This window comes from Meles meles, chromosome 13 (genome assembly GCF_922984935.1).
Source record: "Meles meles chromosome 13, mMelMel3.1 paternal haplotype, whole genome shotgun sequence".
Taxonomy (NCBI): Eukaryota; Metazoa; Chordata; class Mammalia; order Carnivora; family Mustelidae; genus Meles; species Meles meles.
The window spans coordinates 21,781,039-21,800,587 of NC_060078.1; the positions used below are offsets into that span (position 1 = coordinate 21,781,039).

The 19,549-nt window shown below is 39.3% G+C and overlaps 1 protein-coding gene across 2 annotated transcripts in view; it reads right to left on the bottom strand.

Annotated features, from left to right (window-relative positions):
* Positions 1-19,549, bottom strand: part of SLC16A9 (solute carrier family 16 member 9) — a 51,685-nt gene that overhangs the window by 13,558 nt on the left and 18,578 nt on the right. For both annotated transcript variants that reach the window (XM_046027849.1, XM_046027850.1), the window contains exons 2-3: positions 14,804-15,037; positions 3,444-3,587 (exon numbers count right to left, since the gene is read on the bottom strand). In XM_046027849.1, the coding sequence (XP_045883805.1) occupies positions 3,444-3,587; positions 14,804-14,999 (340 nt within the window). In that variant the 5' untranslated portion in view covers positions 15,000-15,037. The remainder of the gene's footprint in view (positions 1-3,443; positions 3,588-14,803; positions 15,038-19,549) is intronic.

Below are 19,549 nucleotides of genomic sequence, written 5' to 3' on the forward strand. Positions count from 1 at the left end.
CCATCTCTCTAGAAGTTAAGTAACTTGTCTGGAGTCACACAGCTGGCAAGTGAATAAGGTAAGTTTAACCCACATGATTGGAGCCCAGAGACTGCCTCTTGGTGTTGGCTCCTTCCCTCCCCATACTCTCGCTCTTAAGAGACCATCTAGTTCATACTAGGCAAATGAAAATGCTTAGTATACAATTCTGCACAGAATTGGTGCTCAATGAATATTATCATTAAAGTGAATCTTTCTGGGTGCCTGGGTGGCTCAGTGAGTTAAAGCCTCTGCCTTTGTCTCAGGTCATGATCCCAGGGTCCTGGGATCGAGCCCCACATCGGCCTCTCTGCTCAGCAGGGAGCCTGCTTCTCCCTCTCTCTCTGCCTGCCTCTCTGCCTACTTGTGATCGCTGTCTGTCAAATAAATAAATAAAATCTTAAAAGTGAATCTTTCTTATTTTTTCTAAGCAACTCAATACAAAAATGAAAATGCATTTAGACCATAATAATTTCCTGTCACTTCCCTTTCACCTGGAAATTCTAAATGATGATACAATGGAAGTATTATTCAGTATTATCTCATTTATTTATCCCAGAAATATTCAATGAGCCCTGGATTATGAGCATACGATGAAAAAAGGAAAGAAAGAAACACAAAGACATTGACCATGGCATTAAGTATTAATTACCTGCTGGCTAGGAGTAGTTCACAGGGCCCCAATAATTACCAGTGGAAGCGATCTCTTTATTAATTGAAATCCAACCCAATTCTTTTATTTGTTTTATTTGTATTTATATTTCACTTGACTTTATTTAGTCCTCATAAAACCTGTGTGAGGTAGGTTTCCCAGCCCGCCTTCACAGATGAAGGGACAGCCATTTGTCATCTAGCTTTGCTCAGGCTCATGGAATCTCTGTCTCCTAACCCTAAACCCAGCACTCTCTCCAAGAGCTGATAATTGCTTCTTAGTTTCAGGGATTCAGAACCTATTGCCAAATCAGAGTCTTCAGATATGAGCCCATTTTCTGACCCAGAATCATTAAGTGAAAGAGAGGCCAGCATTCCAGGAGGAAAGATATTACAGTAAACGCTATAGGTAATGGTACTATAAATACTTCCCTAAGTTAACTATGGCCACTTATTTAGGTAATTGTACACTAGGAAAGTCGGGATACCTTTTGACCATGGTTGGACACAGAACATGAGCTGGTAATGTTAACCAGGGTCCTCAAGCATTTACATGGCCTTAGGATCATGGCCCGGGTCTGGCCCACAATGGATCCACTGAGTCCATGGACCCATCCAAGTTCCTGATATTTCATTGGCTCACCCATTCATGGTGATGGGTATAACTGTCTACATTGTTCCTTGGCCAATGGGGTACAAGTTACCATAGTGGAGAAAGCCAAATGAAAACCCTATAACGTCACCACCAGCCAAGACAAATCTTAAGTCCTACCTAATTACTTGAAAACCATGGATTCATGGAGGTGGGGGTGGGGGGGCACAGTTATTTCTCAAAAGGTTCCAACAACATAAACCAAGTCAAAAATAACCTGACAGGTTGATAAAACTCCCTCCATTGCTAGAGAAATTGAAATTTAGTTATGGGAGTTAGTTAATATTATCGTTTTCTTTCTATATATCATTAGATATTCTTCCAACACAATCAAATGTATATAACTCTTAGACATTGCAAACAGATTTTTTCTTCTTAGAAATTTATTTTTTTCTATAGGTAATGCAAATGCTATGGTATCACTCACTGCTCATCAGTTTTTTGTTGTTTTTTTTTAAATATTTTATTTATTTGACAGAGAGAAATCACAAGCAGGCAAAGAGAGAGGAGGAAGCAGGCTCCCTGCGGAGCAGAGAGCCCGATGTGGGGCCCGATCCCAGGACCCTGAGATCACGACCTGAGCCGAAGGTAGAGGCTTTAACCCACTGAGCCACCCAGGCACCCCTGCTCATCAGTTTTTAAGTCCGTAACAACTTCGTATGCCTAGATTAACCTTGAAACCATGAGGAGGAGGAAAATCCCAAGAAACTTCAAATGTGGAGTCCAGAGTTTGAGGAAAATGCCCAAATCATATCAATGGCATCATCATTCAATTTTCTATGTAAAAAGGGATTTATCCTAAAAAGAATAATCCAATATTCATGCATAAACACAGATACCTACATTTTTATTTTTATGACTTTAGACAATAAAGCAAAATGATTATTCAGTAGAACTCTCAGATTTTACACAAGAGACTAATGTATTTGTACCCACAGTCCAAAACTATATTAAACACTACAGGAAATATAAAATACCAAAAATGTACTGCATGCTTTCAAAGAACTAAGATGGAATTCAGGTCTCAGCAGTATTAGAGTATGTAGTTAAATTTAAAATAGACTTCAAGGACTGGAAAAGCACCAAAAATAGTTACAAAAATGTGAAAGAGATTGGTATCTGGTGTCAAACTGAGTGGATTCAACCCCAAATCTCCTAGTTATATAGTTTCAGTTAGTAATTTCCCTTCTCTGAGCTTCACTTTCACTCTCTGTAATGTGAATTTTGGTGAAGATTAACTGAGGTCAAAGAAAGAATTCAGCACAGAGCCAAGCACATAGGAAGTACTCCATGCATATTAGCTGCTCTTATTTCTATTATGTATTATTCAGGAAACAGTCCCAAGTGAAAAAGAGGAATATCACTCGTCAACAAAATTAGGCTCTTTCAGACACTAAGAAAAACTTGGGCAGCTGGCATCATCTTTCTCATATTCCCTACCAACAGCCCCTAGGAATAATCTGATGAGGTTGAACATTGAATACAATTAGTATAATACATCACAAAGGCATCTGCCCCAAAAATGTCCTCGCAGTTCCCCGAGCCCTCTGTTTTTCCTCTCCTGTAACCAGGATCATCATTAGTTATCCCCACCATTCAGTTTTTCTTCACTCTTGTCTTATCTTTTTAAAAAATTAATAATAATAATAATAACAATAGTAATAATAATAATAATAATAATAATTTTTAAAATCTACTTTTTACTTCTGTGGTAACTTTGCGATATGGGCCCTGGAAGCATAGGATATTTGGAACACAAACAACTCAACAGAGCCCTGCTGAAGCAGCCAATATGAAAGGGACCACTCCCTAAGTCAGTGAGAAGTGCTGTTAGTCTCACGCTCCCGCCCCTTGCCTTTTTTGTGCAGTGCTGAAATGAAAACCTTCTTGTGCCTTGCAAGAGAACATAATGTGCATTGATAAAACATGTTTATGCTTTCAAATATTTTGATTCACTGGGCAAACATGTTACTAAGGCAGTAATTTTGGGTGACATGTCATTGAAAGTAAATTATTTTCAATCATTTTCATGCCGCATATTAAATGAATAATAAACCTGATGTTGGTAAAATGATGTTTAACTCTTGAATCTTAGAAAAATTACAGTGACCAGGTTTCTTACCTACAACAATGCCATAGGAGAAAAACAGAAAGTAGATATTGGGGGCAAAACTGCTCAACATCAGGCCTCCAGCCACCATGAAGCCACTGAAGATTGTCACAGGTCTTGCTCCAAAGGAGGAGACACAGAGGCTGCAGACAGGACCTAAAATAATAAATGAGACCTTCACTTATTTAACAATAACCTCCTTCCCACAATCATAAGATCCATCCCATCATAAATTTAAAATGATTCTTTCCATCATACAATAATAACACTAAACATCTATTGTGTGTTTACTACGTGCCAGACACTCCGTGAGATACTTCGTATAAACAATCACATTTCATTTTAATCTCACTGCAGCCCAGGAAGGTAGATACTACTGTTCACCTCATTTTTTGATAAGGAAATTAAAGTTTCCGGATAGTAAGGCCACATAGTTAAGAAATGGGCGTTCTAGAGTCAGACCTTATGCAAATTCGAGCTCCAATATTTGCTGGCAATATGACCTCAGGCAACTGTTCTGATCTCTCTGTGCCTCAGTTTCCTCATCTGATGACTGTAATCAGATGTCATAACCTCATAGGGTTACCATGATGACAAATGAGAGCACAGACGTCAAGCTGATCCCAAGGCCTGACACAAGGACGTCCCCAGTCACTGCCAGCTCCTCAGTGATGAGAAGAGCAGCAGCCACCAGCATAGTAACAGAAGAAGACGTAAAAACCCAGGCAGTCTGACTCCTGAGTCCGGCATCTTATCCATCATATTATGCTGAGGATTTTGCCTCCTGCATGTTCCATGCATTTTTACTACCCAGCGCTCCTTTCCAGCACAAGGGCGATCATACACTGATGAGGAAAACAAGTTTGATAACGGACAGAACACAACCAATCATGACCCTATAGAGGGATGCGGGGGGTGATTATTCATTTCCTAGAGAATATTCTGGCAGGTGAGGCCAAATGGAGAAGCACCCCCCCCATTCCCAGTATGAGTCCATCAGTACCCCTGTCCTACAGTCTATGTGCGGCCCGGACTTTGTGAGAGGAAGTACACTGTTGAGTGACAGGTAACAGTGACACTACCTGCATCTGTTCAATGGAAAAGTGGGCGACATGGATAACCATGGTAAGTAATGGGATTTAAGTGACAGTGAAATTCTCTCCCACTAGAAGTGTACCTAGAAAGCACCTACAACTACAGAGTTGAGCTTATCAGAAATGAAAGGACATTAAGGATTATTCAGCCCATTAGTCTCATTTACATGGAAGGAAACCAAACCTCGGAGAGGTTCTCTAAGCCCATGGCAGAAGAGAGAGCCCAGAATTTGAAAGCAAAGAGAAGCACATCTTAACTAAGTTGACAACAACCTTTCAAGATACAAATTATTATTGCCAAATTTTAAAAGTACAGTCACCAGGATGGCTAAGGACAGACAACAGTAAGTGTAAGCAAGGATAGGAAATGATCGGAATTCTTATAAACTTCTATGTATATACTCAAAAGAAATTCCTGTACCAAAGTATATAATGTTCATAGCAGAACAATTCAGAGTAGCCTAGAAACCCAGATGTTCATCAGCAATAGAACACAGAAGTGACTTCTAGTATAGTCATACAATGGACTATTATAGGGCAATGAGAACGAATGATCTGTAGCTACACATACAGAAGTATCTCATAAACATGTGTGGAGAGAAAGACAGTCAACACAAGAAAGAATACATTGCATGATTTGCAAAAACAGGCAAAATTACTCTATGATTAGAAGTCAGGAAAATGGTTATCTTTGGTAGTGGGTAGGAAGTTTAACCAGAAGGGGGCACAGCCCCACTTCCAGGGTACTACCAACGTTCTGTTTCTTGATGTGAATGTGCTTATTACATGGGTATAATTTGTTTTGTGAAAAGTTCACCAAGCTATACTCAAACTCTACTCATAAACTTTTCTGTATATATCTTTCATTTAGGAACCTTAAACAGAGAAACGAGTTTCATTGTTGGTAAGTGACAGAGCCAGGATCCAGCCACCCCAAGTCCAACATTCCTGCCAATACCAGAGAACCTCTCAAGTGCATACTTAAGACCAGGATATGACCACTGAGATACCACAGAGCTCTCAAAACATACAGCTCTCCCAAACTTCTCCCTGGTCATGAACTGGCTCCTGACATTTCAGGCCTTCTGTGAAAGCCGCTATGGAAGGGCAGACTGATGCAGTTACACCATACACAGAAGAGAATATTCCATGCCAGTGTTTTAAAAGGAAACCCCACTTGAAAGACCAAACTTATCCAGTAGTTGTGCTGTCTGTATACCCAACGAGAAATACTTAGACACTTCAAAAATAGAAATGATTTTAAGGGTCAAATTTCATAAATGGATGGGTGACATCATAAAAGCATGATCCTTCTGTGTTGTTTACCAACCTCGCTGACACTGAAAGTTAGTGTCAACAAATTCAACAAGCACAAAGGAATTAAAACACAGAGATTATTATTATTGGCATACCTGAAAAGTTTCAAGTTCCATCCTCAAAGTAAGACTTTAAATCTATGCTCTTTGATGCATGATAACTCCACAAGGAGAGGCAAAGTATGGGAAACTAGGGGTGCGAATGAAGGGTAATAATTTTCATAGCATGTACAATTACACTGTAACTATTACATGCTAAAAAGTACATAATTATTATCAGTTATGTGATAAGTTCATAAATCATTTGGGTCTAATACGTGATTCTTTGGGAAAAAAATGAGCTCAGGGAAGACATGAGCAGAATTTCTTTGATGAAAAGAGCAAATTGAAAACTCTTTAAAAATTTCTCTACTTTCATACTGCCATCTGCTGTTTACTTAGAAAAATATCTTGGTCTCAGAGATTTAAAACAGAATTTTAGAGCTGAAAGAGGCCTTGGATAGAGTCCACACACCACATTTTTAGAATGATAAAACTGGAACTCAGAAAGATCCTGCAATTTGACCAAGAATCCATAGCCAATCAACAAGAGGGCTAAGGCCAAAGTCAGCTTAGCATTCTTCCCAGCTGAGAAGTATTTCAACTGACACCTAAAAATCAAAATATTAGTAAAAACGCCAATGTACATTTGTTAATATCTTACAGCTTAAGAGGTCCTGTGAATTTATGGCAGATGAAAATGTAACGTCCATGCTTGTTTTGGTGTTTAAAAGTTCAGAGCAAATTATTTTATTCTCACCCTAGAACCAGAGTATTTCTAGATTCTATTTATATGGATTTAAACCACAGTAGCCCCGTATTTCATCAATAACAATCAGGGAGAAGTATAACTGGAATTGACCATTAAGTCACACCTGCAAGACATGACACACTTACGTGTTTAGCTCTTAGTAATAGCAGGCAAGTTTCCCAAGAAGAGAAACCATAAGAGTACTCCTCAGTGCTGGAGGAGTTTCGAGAGATAGATACAATGGAAGGACAACTCTCAGGGGAGCTGACTTATAATGCTTGAGGTCTTGTACTTTACAGAAGGCACCTTTGGAACAAAAGTTAGTTAACTCAGAAAATGAGCCAGTGCTTCCTTCTATGGAAAGTTGTAAAATTTTAGAAAAAAGGAAGAAGGAAGCTTCATGATCTGTGTGCCAGTTTTTTATTTTAACAAGCAAAGTCAGTTTTTAAAATGCAACAGCCATCTATTATCTCTGCCATTTCATTGAAGAGAAAGAAGGAATCTTTTAATAAGGAAATAGTGAGAATACATCATTTGTGAATAAAATGGAAGACAGTGAGAAGATAGTGGGAAGCTAATACACACCAAGGATCAATGCCTTCATATTCATTTTGCCTTCAGTGAAAATGTTTCTCGAAACTACAATTGTGTGTATATTGGTGTTTGGGAGACATTATTACTATTACTACATTCCGCCTGGGAGATTAATGTTGACAAGTTGGATGAACTGAAAGTCCTTTAGTCCTCGGCAAAATGTTAAGTGGTGGAGCCGCCCAGTCAGCACGGAATGGTCTCAGGATGGTAGATGGCAGTGTGGGGCACTAAGAGGGGAGCAGCTCTCTCCTTCCTAGGGTACGTATTCAGGGCTCTTAAAGATATTCTATTCTCCTAGCAACATTTTTGGCACCGTGGGGACACATTCGCTCAAAAAAAGTAAGAACCTGTATTTTAGGAAATAACCCTACGAACTGAGGGACGGAGCAAAGTGGGGAAGATAAGGATGGGATTTTGAGCCCTGCAACCTTGTAAGTACAAAATGAAACTAAAAACATAAAATAATTTGTTAATAGTCTGCAAATCAGACTGATTGAGGTCATTTTCAGCCAATGAAGGGAATGAAAAGGGAAGCGAAAGTGAAAATTCTAACTGAAAAAGTGTTTTGTTATGATCACGGGTGAATTAAGAAAATGAGAAGAATGAATTATTATAAGGAAGTCAGAACGATCTACAAGTAAGTGGTGAAATTGTTTCCTTCAGCCCTCAGGGTAATTTAGGAAGAAACAACAGAGCTACATTTTTGCTGGCTGTTCAAATTAGCATGGAGGAAGAATACATTTCTTAAAATTTTAAAGTATGTTGGTAACATTATATTTAGGTCTGCATTCATCAAAGGAAAAACTAAATATTTGCTCACTGTCATCCCTTCACTATTTACCAAGTGTCCTCTCGAGCAGCTCTACACAATAGAAACACAAGGATTCAGACACGTGAGCCACATATGGAACTCCTAAACTCCCTCATAGGCACATTAGAAAAATAAAAAGAGGTAAAATTCATTTAAGTAATACATTTTATCTCACTCAATACATCTCTAAAACCTTATCATTTCAACACTGCAATATCATTAATGAGACATTTGATATTCTTTTGTTTTGTAGTAAGGTTTTGAAATCCAGTGTGAATTTTTTACACTTATAGTACATCTCAACTTGAACTTGCCACATTTCAAGTGCTCAGTGGCCACATGTGGTGGGTGGCTGCTGTGTCGGACAGCACAGCCCTGGAGTCGCGTATCATGGCAGAAGCAGAGCGGAGGACACACAATATAAGACCTAATCCAGAAGACAAAATAAACACACAAGGGTTCAATTAAAATCCAAGGTCACAGACAAGAGGCACCAAAAGAAAGGCTCAAATCATGTGTTTAGGGATTTCAGAAAAGGGAGAGCGCCATGGGCCAAAAAAAAAACTGAGCCTTGAACTGGGCCCTAAAATGTGGTTATATCAACAAAAGGATGAAAATTCTAAATGGAGGAAAACCGAAACATGATGTGGTTTTCCGATTTGTCATTATTATAAGATAGCTTTGGGAAAGAAAGCATGCCTTTTGGGAAACAAATCAGTTCCACGCACTTATTTCTCCTAAAAAGTTTCAGAATCCCAAGTGTGGTCAGATGGCGAGGCCTACCGCACTGAAGCCATAAGTAGGCTGACACAGTGAGAAAAAAAAAAAAAAAAATAGAGCAGTGACCAGGTTGTATGCCGGCAGCAGAGCAAGCATTTCCTAAGAGAGCAGATGACTGGGCCAGGAAAGTCTTACCCCGATACCCACAATGCAGGGAGCGCGACAAACTCTTGTAGGTTCTCACCCCTTGTTCCTGCTGAGACCAGAATTTCAAGTTCATCTCCCTAAAGAAAGAGAAAGGCACTAAAGAGCCAAACCCACTCAAATCCTTGATCATGCCTACGGCTGCCTTGCTTGCTGGTTGGTCTGCTGATCTATAAAGAGAACGGAAAGCTTAAGCAAAACCTGGAGTTACTCTCACCATCCTGGAAATGCCTAGCATCCTGGGAACTGGCTGATGCAACAGAACCCTTGTAGGAGGCAGAAATTCAGTCCTACTTGAGGGAGTAACCGTGCCTGGGAGTAAAATCGTCCAGATATCCTGTAACCCCACTCTGCCAGCACTCACAACTCAGTCAGCAAGCCCAACTGGCTATGCTGAGTCACTATATGAAGCTGAGCATAGATTTATTGACTTATTATCATTTTGCAGCCTCTGGAGAAATTAAGGAGAAAAGGGAGGGGAGAGACTGTTAAATCTGCTTAGAGCACAAAAATAGAGAACAAAAGGTGTCCCTGCTGTTTCAGCAACACTGTTGTCTGAAAACCGCCCCACCCTTCTTGAATTTGAAGTGACGTCTACCCGAAAAGTGTTTGAGCTCTTCTGAAAACAATGCAGGGCCATGATAGCCCCTGAGTTCAGTTAAGTTCCTTCCCTCGTGTATCAGTCACACTTCAACCAGAGAAACAGAACCAGAAGATGTGTGTTGGGAGATTTATGGCAAGGAACTGGCTTATGCAATTGTGAGACCCGGTGAGGCAAGTACAAAACCCATAGGGCAGGCCACCAGGAAGGGCAGCTTGACACTTTCTGGCACAGGCTGAAGCTACAGCCTGAAGACGGCATTTCTTCTGGGAAAGTTCATTTCTGCTCTTAAGTCTTTTTAAATGTACTGAGTCAAGTTCACCCAAATTATTTAGGATAATCTCCCTTACTTAAAGTCCGTTGATGGTGAACTTGAAGCACATCTGTAAAATACCTTTACAATAACACCTACACTGGTGTTTGACTAACTGGGGAATACAGGCTAGCCAGGTGGATACTGACCATCACATCTTCCAACGCAAGGCCTCCTTCCGCAGCCGGATTTACTTTACCACAAGGCATTCCTGCAGTGTAGGCTGCAGACTTTTGCATAGAGGGACTCGGTGTGGATGGCCTTCTCCCTGACAGCCCACCATGCACAGCCCGTCCTCCCTCTGACCCACCTAACAACCCATCTCTATAAAACTCCAGACATGGCTTTGCCCTTACATTTTCAAAGTCTCAAATGGTCAATAAGCCTTTTTTCTGTCTCTTCCCTGAAACTAAAATCCCTGATAAGCACAGAGGATAAGCTTTGGAATCCTGAGCAGGGAGGAGATATGGATGTGTGTAACGGAGGTGAGCTCATTTATTATATAACCCCAATTCCCAGCTTTATTCAACGCAAGGGTCATCTGGACAAGCAGATAATTCAGACGAGAGGAAGAAGTATTTTCCCCTCAATTACTCGAGTTTCAAAGATTAGGAATGATGAATTAAGATGATGAAGAGTGTGAAGTAAAGGAGTGCATGTCTTGCATGCTTCAAATATTCTACTGTTAGCTACTGTCCAAGTCTAGGTTTGCCAGATTAAAGGGGTGGGCCTTTACATTTGAGATGCTCAGGCACAATCTTACCAAATTTCCAGTCCTCCCTCCAGCCCAGAGCCCAGAAATATCTTTGTCTCTCATTCTGAAGGGTCCCTTTCTTTTGCCGCTTCCACAGTTTGGTCTGAATTGCTTGTTAAAGTAATTTTATTTGTGGCTGATTCTTGTCCTTGAATAGCTAATATTTGTTGAGCACCTGCATCTCAGTCATATCAAGCACCATCTCCATTATTCTACAAAACAATCATAGAAGGTAATACTATTATTGTCCCTAATTTAAAGATGAAGAAATGGGTTGAACATGTTAGCAAAACTGGAGCCTGGGGACCACTATTCCTCCTAGAGGATGTGCTTTGTCTTGGGTGTCATCTTTGTGTGGGCATCTTAGGCTCTATATCTTCAGGACAATAATGCCTACATCAGTGCGTTGTTGGATCAACTAAGATCAAGTAAGTGAAAGTGGCTGGTATTGAGCCAAGCACACAAAAGGGTACTTAGTGAACGTAAAGGACAAGCACAAGAACCACAGAATTTAGATGTTGCTTGGCAAAAGTACTTACTCTTCTGTGCCTTGCTCAGTTATAAAGCTTCAGACATTGGATCAAAGAACTGAGGATGACATCTACTGTTTTCTCTGGACAAAACTGGGTAAAGGCAATGACTCATGTTTCTCAGATATAATATGGCCTGTCTGCATCATAATCATCTGGGGAGCTAGTTAAAATGAAGACGCCCAGGACCACCCCCCGTCCCCACCCCACTGCACTGATAGATAGGAAACTGCCTTTTTAGACAAGCTTGAGTAATTTATATACATTCCTGAATTTAAAAGCAAATACACACACATACACACACACACGTGTGTGTGTATAAATCCCATCTTTATCAAAAAATGTATGATTGTAAATATATATACACATATGTATACATTATATTTTATCAAAAAGATGCAAGGACGTCCATTTTTGTGGGGTTTCTTCACCAGAATCAGAGTCAGTGGACACTATTTTTCAAGTTTTATATAGCATGAACAGTGCTACAACCAAGCAGAAACCTACAGTAGCTCCATTTACAAATAAGTCAAAGCAAATCATACATTGGAGAATTCTCAAAAAGGACAAGATTGAAATCTAAGTCAAGAGAGTCTAAGCCAATGGTAGTTCCCAATTGAAAATCACTTTTCAGGCTCACAAAAATTCACGTATGTGGGCCCCATCATAGACTGACTGAATTAGAATGTCGGAGGGTCAAGGAGAGTAAACTTGATTGACTCCTCTGCTGTTGTTGTCTCAAAATTCTTAATTTTTAACAAGGGGCCTTGCATTTTTATTTTGCAGTGGGGCCTGCAAATTATGTAGCTGATCCTGCCTACAGATTAACGGGGTGCCCTTGAAGGAGAGGGAACTTGGAGAAAGTGCAGAGCTGCAGTTCAGTTTGAGTCTCAGCCCGAGTTCTGACAACCAGGGCCCCATCCATCCCTAAGGAGCTCTGAGCTTCTTTGAACCCTCAACTCCTACCTGGACAGACTTTGTGAAAAAATTTGTTCTCTGAGTATGTGCTAACTGAGGTATATATCATTTCCATCATCCCTGACCCTTGCTGGAAGATGAAGTAATGACATTTCTGTTTAACTTAAGTATTTGCTAATAGAAATGGTGACTAATTGGAGAACATTAAAAAATTCTGTCCTACCAGACAAAGGGCTGATATCCAAGATCTATAAAGAACTCCTCAAACTCAACACCCCCCCCCAAAAAAAACAGATAATCATGTCAAAAAATGGGCAGAAGACATGAACAGACACTTCTCCAAAAAAGATATACAGTTGGGTATCAGACACATGAAAAAATGCATCATCATTAGCCATCAGGGAAATTCAAATCAAAACCACATTGAGATACCACATTACACCAGTTAGAATGGCCAAAAATTATAAGACAGGAAAGAACAAGTGTTAGAAAGGATGTGGAGAAAGGGGAACCCTCTTACATTGTTGGTGGGAATGCAACTTGGTGCAGCCACTTTGGAAAATAGTGTGGGGATTCCTCAAAAAATTAAAAATAGAGCTACCCTATGGCCCAGCAATTGCACTACTGGGTATTTACTCCAAGGATACAGATCTAGTGAAAAGAAGGGCCATCTTTACCCCAATGTTCATAGCAGCAATGGTCATTGTCTCCAAACTGTGGAAAGAGCCAAGATGCTCTTCAACAGATGAATGGATAAAGAAGATATGGTCCAGATATACAATGGAGTATTATGCCTCCATCAGAAAGGATGAATACCCAACTTTTGTATTAACGTGTCTGGGACTGGAGGAGATTACGCTGAGTGAAATAAGTCAAGCAGAGAGAGTCGATTATCATATGGTTTCACTCACTTGTGGAGCATAAGGAATAACACGGAGGACATTAGGAGAAGGAAAGGAAAAGTGAATTGGTGCAAATAGGAGGGGGAGACAAAGCATGAAAGGCTGTGGACTCTGAGAAACAAACAGGCTTTTGGAGGGGAGGGGGGTGGGAGGATGGGTGAGCCTGGTGGTGGATATTAAGGAGGGCACGTACTGCATGGAGCACTAGGTGAGGTGATAAACAATGAATCTTGGAACACTGAAAAAATTAAGTTAAATTAAATTTTAAAAAAATTATTTCCTCTTCATACCTGATCATTTTCGAGAAATCAGTACTTGCAAACCCATATATTACCATATCAGTTATAATCCTTTTGTACTTTGACAGCTTTGCAAACAATCCACGTTTTGAAAAATTCTTTCAAACAAATCTTGAGCAACCCTTCCTGTTTCTCTTGAGTTCATAATGACAGTATTATTTTCATTTGTTTGGTTATGTTTAGTTATCTTATCTGCCATGACCAGATGATCCAGGATTGTTTTTCAAGTTTTGCTTTTAATTTAACAAGGTAATACATTAATTGGAAGCAAATGTTTTTGTTTTGTTTTGAGAAATCCCTTTTAGGGGTACCTGGGTGGCTCAGTTGATTAAGCAACTGCCTTCAGCTCAGGTCATGATCCTGGCATCTTAGGATTGAGTCCCACATCAGGCTCCTTGCTCAGCAGGGAGTCTGCTTCTCCCTCTGACCTCTCCACTCTCATGCTCTTTCTCTCTCATTCTCTCTCTCTCTCAAATAAATAAATAAAATCTTTTTAAAAATCCCTTTTTGAGATCAGGAAAGACAACATACTCAAAAGAAGGTATGGCTAGTGTATTTTGTTTTCATGAAATCATTTCAGAGCTGAAAATTACCTTACAAATCACATGTTCAATGTCCTTATTTTCTCCCTATGTTCCCACAGAACAGAGATTGTGATTTGTCCAATGAACCACGTCAACTTCGTAGCAATAGGAAGAGACTCCAGGGCAACTGACCCCAAACCATCCTAGCACACCTGTGCTTAGATAGTTCCATGTAAATTACATGATCATTAAACACTGCTGCAGAGTTCAAACTATTACTTCAGAAATAGAAGTGCCATATGATTTTCATCCTTTAAAGGTAAATTAAAACCCTCTATTGTTCTTTCTAAAGATGACAGGAATCACATTGTATCATATATAAATGTTTATGAAGAACATTACTCTTGGAGACATTATAAAAAGCCTTTGAAGACAAAATATATCACATCTACATCATGCATAACACTGCATCAATTCTGAATAGCATCACCATTGTGAGATGGGAAAATCCCTTGCCACGTCACACTTCTCTTATAAAGGGGACTCAAATGATGTTCATACAATTTGATCACAGTGTGCCTAAATTGCAGAGGACTAACTTTGAATTATACAGTATCTGCTTAGTACTGCCCGACATCACGTGGTCCTCTGGTTACCAGAATTCACTGGACATGCCTGGATCTATGCCCTCATCTCCCTGTGAGTCTCTTCAGGGCAGGAACAGTGTGTTTACTGTCATCTTTTTATATCCAGAATCTAGCACACTGACTGGCATATAACAGCAAATAAATGGATAAAGAGATGAATGACAATCTTCTAGATCCCTGTATTTTCACATAGATTTATTATAGTGAAAAGGTACTAAAATCTCAATGAAGGCAGGGAAATATGTTATACTTAAAAATATATATATAGCTTTCTATGCTTTGCACAGTGTTCGTGAGGCAGCAAATTTAATTCAACAATATGGGACTGAGGAGAAGCATACATGTATCCACTTACTTGCAAGCAAGCCAACTCCACTTGCAAGGGATCCGACCCAGGCTGTTTTTCCTTTTCCTTCACCAAAGATGTCCAGCCATTCTATGTACAAGACTCCAACAGCCAATGGTGATCCATAACACAAAAACTGAGTGAAAAAGGAGACAAGAACAATCACCCAGCCCCATCCACCATCAGGTGACTTTTTAAATTCCATCGTAGGTAAGAGATGAAGGAAGTGTTCTTCTGTAGGTCCTAAGTGAAAAAAAAAAAAGGAGAAAAACATATTTAGAGTGTGGTCGGGCACAGTATTTTGGATTAAAAATATTTCCTCCTGGGGCGCCTGGTGGCTCAGCGGTTTAAGCCTCTGCCTTCGGCTCAGGTCATGATCTCAGGGTCCTGGGATCGAGGCCCGCATCAGGCTCTCTGCTCAGTGAGGAGCCTGTTTCTCCCTCTCTCTCTGCCTGCCTCTCTGCCTACTTGTGACCTCTCTCTCTGTCAAATAAATAAATAAAATATTTAAAAAAAAATATTTCCTCCTAAATTAAGTCATAAAAGTCTTCTTTAAAAATACACATGGAAAAGTATAAAATATCACTGACATGTCAAGTTAACTTTAAAATTTTTACTCTTGATTTGAGTAAAGAATACATCCACATGGTTCAAAAGAAATTTTTTAATTGCAAAAAGGCACAATCTGAACACCTGGTCCCCATTCACCAGGTTTGGTCTCTTGCCACATGTTGGCTTCCCCAGGAAGAAGATTCTTAACAAGAAGAAAGTTTTTTAGAACTATTCTTTTCTATTGGAAGGTAATAGGCCGGAGAGGAAAAAGATATGCAGCCATGTAGTGTCAAGGAAAGGAACTTCTAAAGCTGGGATGCCCTTCAGAGTTGCTCTGAGTTAGGCATAGAGAGTTGGCCCATCACACTCCCATGTTGGTCATTCACCGGGTTCAGACCATCCAGGGAGTGGGCATGACCATAGGTGAGGGAGCTCCCTTCAAATGAGGCAATCATTTCTGTAGGGCTATCAGCTGAAGGCACCCTGCCAACAGTACTGTGTGCAGCTAGGGCAAGGAATCTCTCTCTCAGTCCCAAACGGAGTCTGGAGGGGAACTGGCAGCACATCACAACATCTACCAACTTGAGTATCCTCCCAGACTTTCTTCACGAATGTACAGGGACGTTTCCTCTTTTTTGACAAATAATAGCATATTGTACATTCTATTCCAAACCTTGTCTCATCCCCAAGATTTTTCCCTATCAATACATAGACAGCATCCTTAGTCATTTTTTTTCTTAATTAAGCACGAAGTATCTCACCATATGGTTGCACACTTGTTTATTTAGTTACCAAATAGGCAAAACATTACACAGCCTTTTAGTCTCTTGAGGTGTTTGGCTATTGTTATCATATATTATCTAGTTTATTATCTGGGTTATTATCTAGTTCAAGAATGAAAAAGAGGGGTCAAAGGTACATAATCCACACCTACCTGTTTCCCACCTAACTCCCATATCCTCCACAGGAAATCAGTGCTTCTTGTTTCTTTTATATCCTTCTAGAGTTTGTTTATGCATATATTGATAACTCATATATAGCTTTCCTCTATTTTTTACACAGAAAAATAGCATGATATATATATACATATAGACGTATGTATCTGTATATGTCTTTCTTTTTTTCACTTGGAAAATATCCTGAAGATCTTTCCCATCGATGCATAGTGACCTTCCTTATTCTCTTCTTTGTGCTGCCCTGTGTTTCAGTATAAGACTTTCTCTTAATTCAACCAGTTCCTTGTGGTTTACAATGAAAACAACTCTGCAGTGAATAACCTTACATATACATATATCTTTTTGCATATATGCATATCTGTTAGGTAAAACCTAAAAGAGGAATTGCTGAGTCAAAACGATATACACTGTAGTTGTAACTGGTATTACAAAATTGGCTTCAAGGGATTAAAGCAATTTATGTCATCCCCGGCAATTTGCCACGTGTCATAAAACTTTTGGATTTTTGCCAATATGGTAACTGTAGAACAGTATTTCATTATAGATTTAACTTGCATTTTTCAGCTTTCCTTGAATGTTGTGTGTCATCTCATAGATGAAAAGCCATCTGTAATTCTTATCTAGTTCTTGGGTATGTATATACAGGTGTATTTCGGGATTATCCATTCTGCTCCATCGATCTGCGTATTCACTCACCATTACCACATTAGTTTAGTTACTAAGTTTAAGGTAATTTTAAGTATTCTATTCTTTTTGCTAATATTATAATTGGGGTTATTTATCTTTTGTTTGTGTGTGTAAAAGTTATTGATGTCTGTATGTTAATTTTGTGTCCTACTCCCTTACTAAATTCTCTCATTTGCCTCAGATGTTTGAACAATTCTCTTGGGTATATACAATATATAATACAATAAAGTTCCACAATCATCTACTAACAGTAATAGTTTTACATTTTTATTTTGAATTTTTATACTTCAAATTTCCTTCTTTTGCCTTTGCATCAAACAGGGTATACAGGATAATGTCAAATAATGAGGGTATATGTCTCTGTCTGGCTCCTAACTTAGTCAGAACACCTTCAAATGCCAAGGTGCTGCCTCTGGGGCTTAAATCAATTTATTTCACAAAATTAAGAAAATGTATCTATTTCCCTAACTTTGAGTGTTCTTATAAAGAATGTTTACTATGTTTTATCAAATGCATTTCTGGTACACAGGGAGATGATTATGATCTCCTCCACAGAACTTTAAATGTAATAAAATCTGTACTTTCTTTTCTTTTCTTTTCCTTTCTTTGTCAGAAAGAGAGAAAGCACAAGCAGAGGGGAGCAGCAGGCAGAGGAGAAAGCAGGTTCCCCACTGAGCAGGGAGGCAGATGTGAAGCTCAATTCCAGGATCCCAGGATCATGACCTGAGCCGAAGGCAGACGCTTAAGCCAACTGAGGCACCCAGGCGCCCCTAAAAATCTCTATTTTCTACCTTGAACCATCCTTGAATTATTGGATTAAATCATCCTTGGTTCATGCACTATTTTGATTATATCAGCCTATTTGGGGGACAGGGGAAAGATTTTTAAATTGATAAGTGAGATTTTTCTTTTCGTTTTTAATTTTTACTCAATTTTTTTAATCAAAGTACTATTTTAAAAGACTTTGAAAATATAGCTTCTTCCAAAGTTCTAAAACAGTTTACATGGCAACGGATTTGGAGGGCCAAATCTCAACTTCCCTGCCCCAGCAAGGCTTCCCACTTAATCTACACTTCCTATGTCCCTGTACCATGTCAGGTTTACAGTTTCAACAGAGTCTTCTTTGACCGCAGGTTTTTCTAAGCCATTCCCTTGGCAGTGGTTTCATCAGATAATAGCTAAAGACAGTAGACAATATCATTCAGCCATTCGTGCATGTCCCTAATTAGATGGTGGAGCATTTGGCTATCTTAAGAGAATCATAGTTACACCCACCAATTTATCTGGGCTTCAGTTAATGCCTTCACTTTGACATTCAGAACACTAGGCAAAAATCACATCACCACCTGCCACAGGCCTTTGTATAAATTAACTTTCAGTATTTCATAACTGAAAACTGGAAGATGTTACAACTTGAACACAAAACTGCAGAGTCTAAAGGCCAGCCTCTCAGACCAAATGATTGTGTTAGCAGACAGAATTCTGCAAACTTCCAAATATCTAAATCTTTTGAAATAACCATCAGAAATTAACTCTTTCTAGTACCGACTCTACTATAAAAGCAAATAATATAATGCTGGTCCTTCTAATGACAATTGGGTACTTTGCCATTTTTCTTGGTCAAAATTCCTTTTAAAGAAAATATCATCTTGATTCCCTAAACTAGGTACTATATGATAGCAATAGCCAAACAGCTAGAGAGACTAAAAGGCTATCTAAGAACAAATGCATATGAGACTGTTGTTTATTTAAATCTTCAAATTACAGAACTTCAGGAAAAGTACACAATTACATAGGCAAAACACCAGAATCGCGAAGAAAGCCAGTATTTTCTGGAGGGTGGGGAAAGTGAATGGGTGAGGAGAATCTTCCTTGCCAGTGTGCACACTTCAAGAGACAGAAATGCTTTTATACACAAAATACATTGGTCTTGCTTTACTTTGCTTTGCCTAGGGTGACATTTCAACACATAGGACAAGAGCCAGAGAATTCGTCTCACCATAAATATTTGGGAGAACAACCTTTGAAATACAAAGCTCCCATGTATATCAACTCTGACTAGAAAGACAAGTTTTTATAACGAGTTGGCTAACAGCTTCTAATCTTTAATTGTCTTATAGTTTGATATACATGTAGTCTCAATAGAACATGCTGGAAAATACCATTTCGTGATTTCTTGTTTTCTGCCAGGGTAACGAATAACTTCCTCCTACAGGTCCCTCTATTCCTTAGGTGTGTCTCAGCTGCTATTTCTCTGACATTATATATTCTGCAAGTTGATTTCACAAATAGACTAATCTTTATTTCTCCCCCTTTCTGTAATGGCTCCCAATTTCCTGTAGGAGACTTGGATCTTCTCTATAGGTAGACAGTTGGTAAGACTGCTGATTAAGATTCCTTGATCTTGACCCATAGGACTGTACCTAACCCAAGCAAGGGCAACAGGACCTCTCTCCCAGGTTTCTGAATCTTAGGTGAAATGCCATAAGGAAAAAAACAGACATTTGAAGTTTATTGATTCCAAAGATAGTACACTGAAGAGACCTTCTGTCAGTTCCTA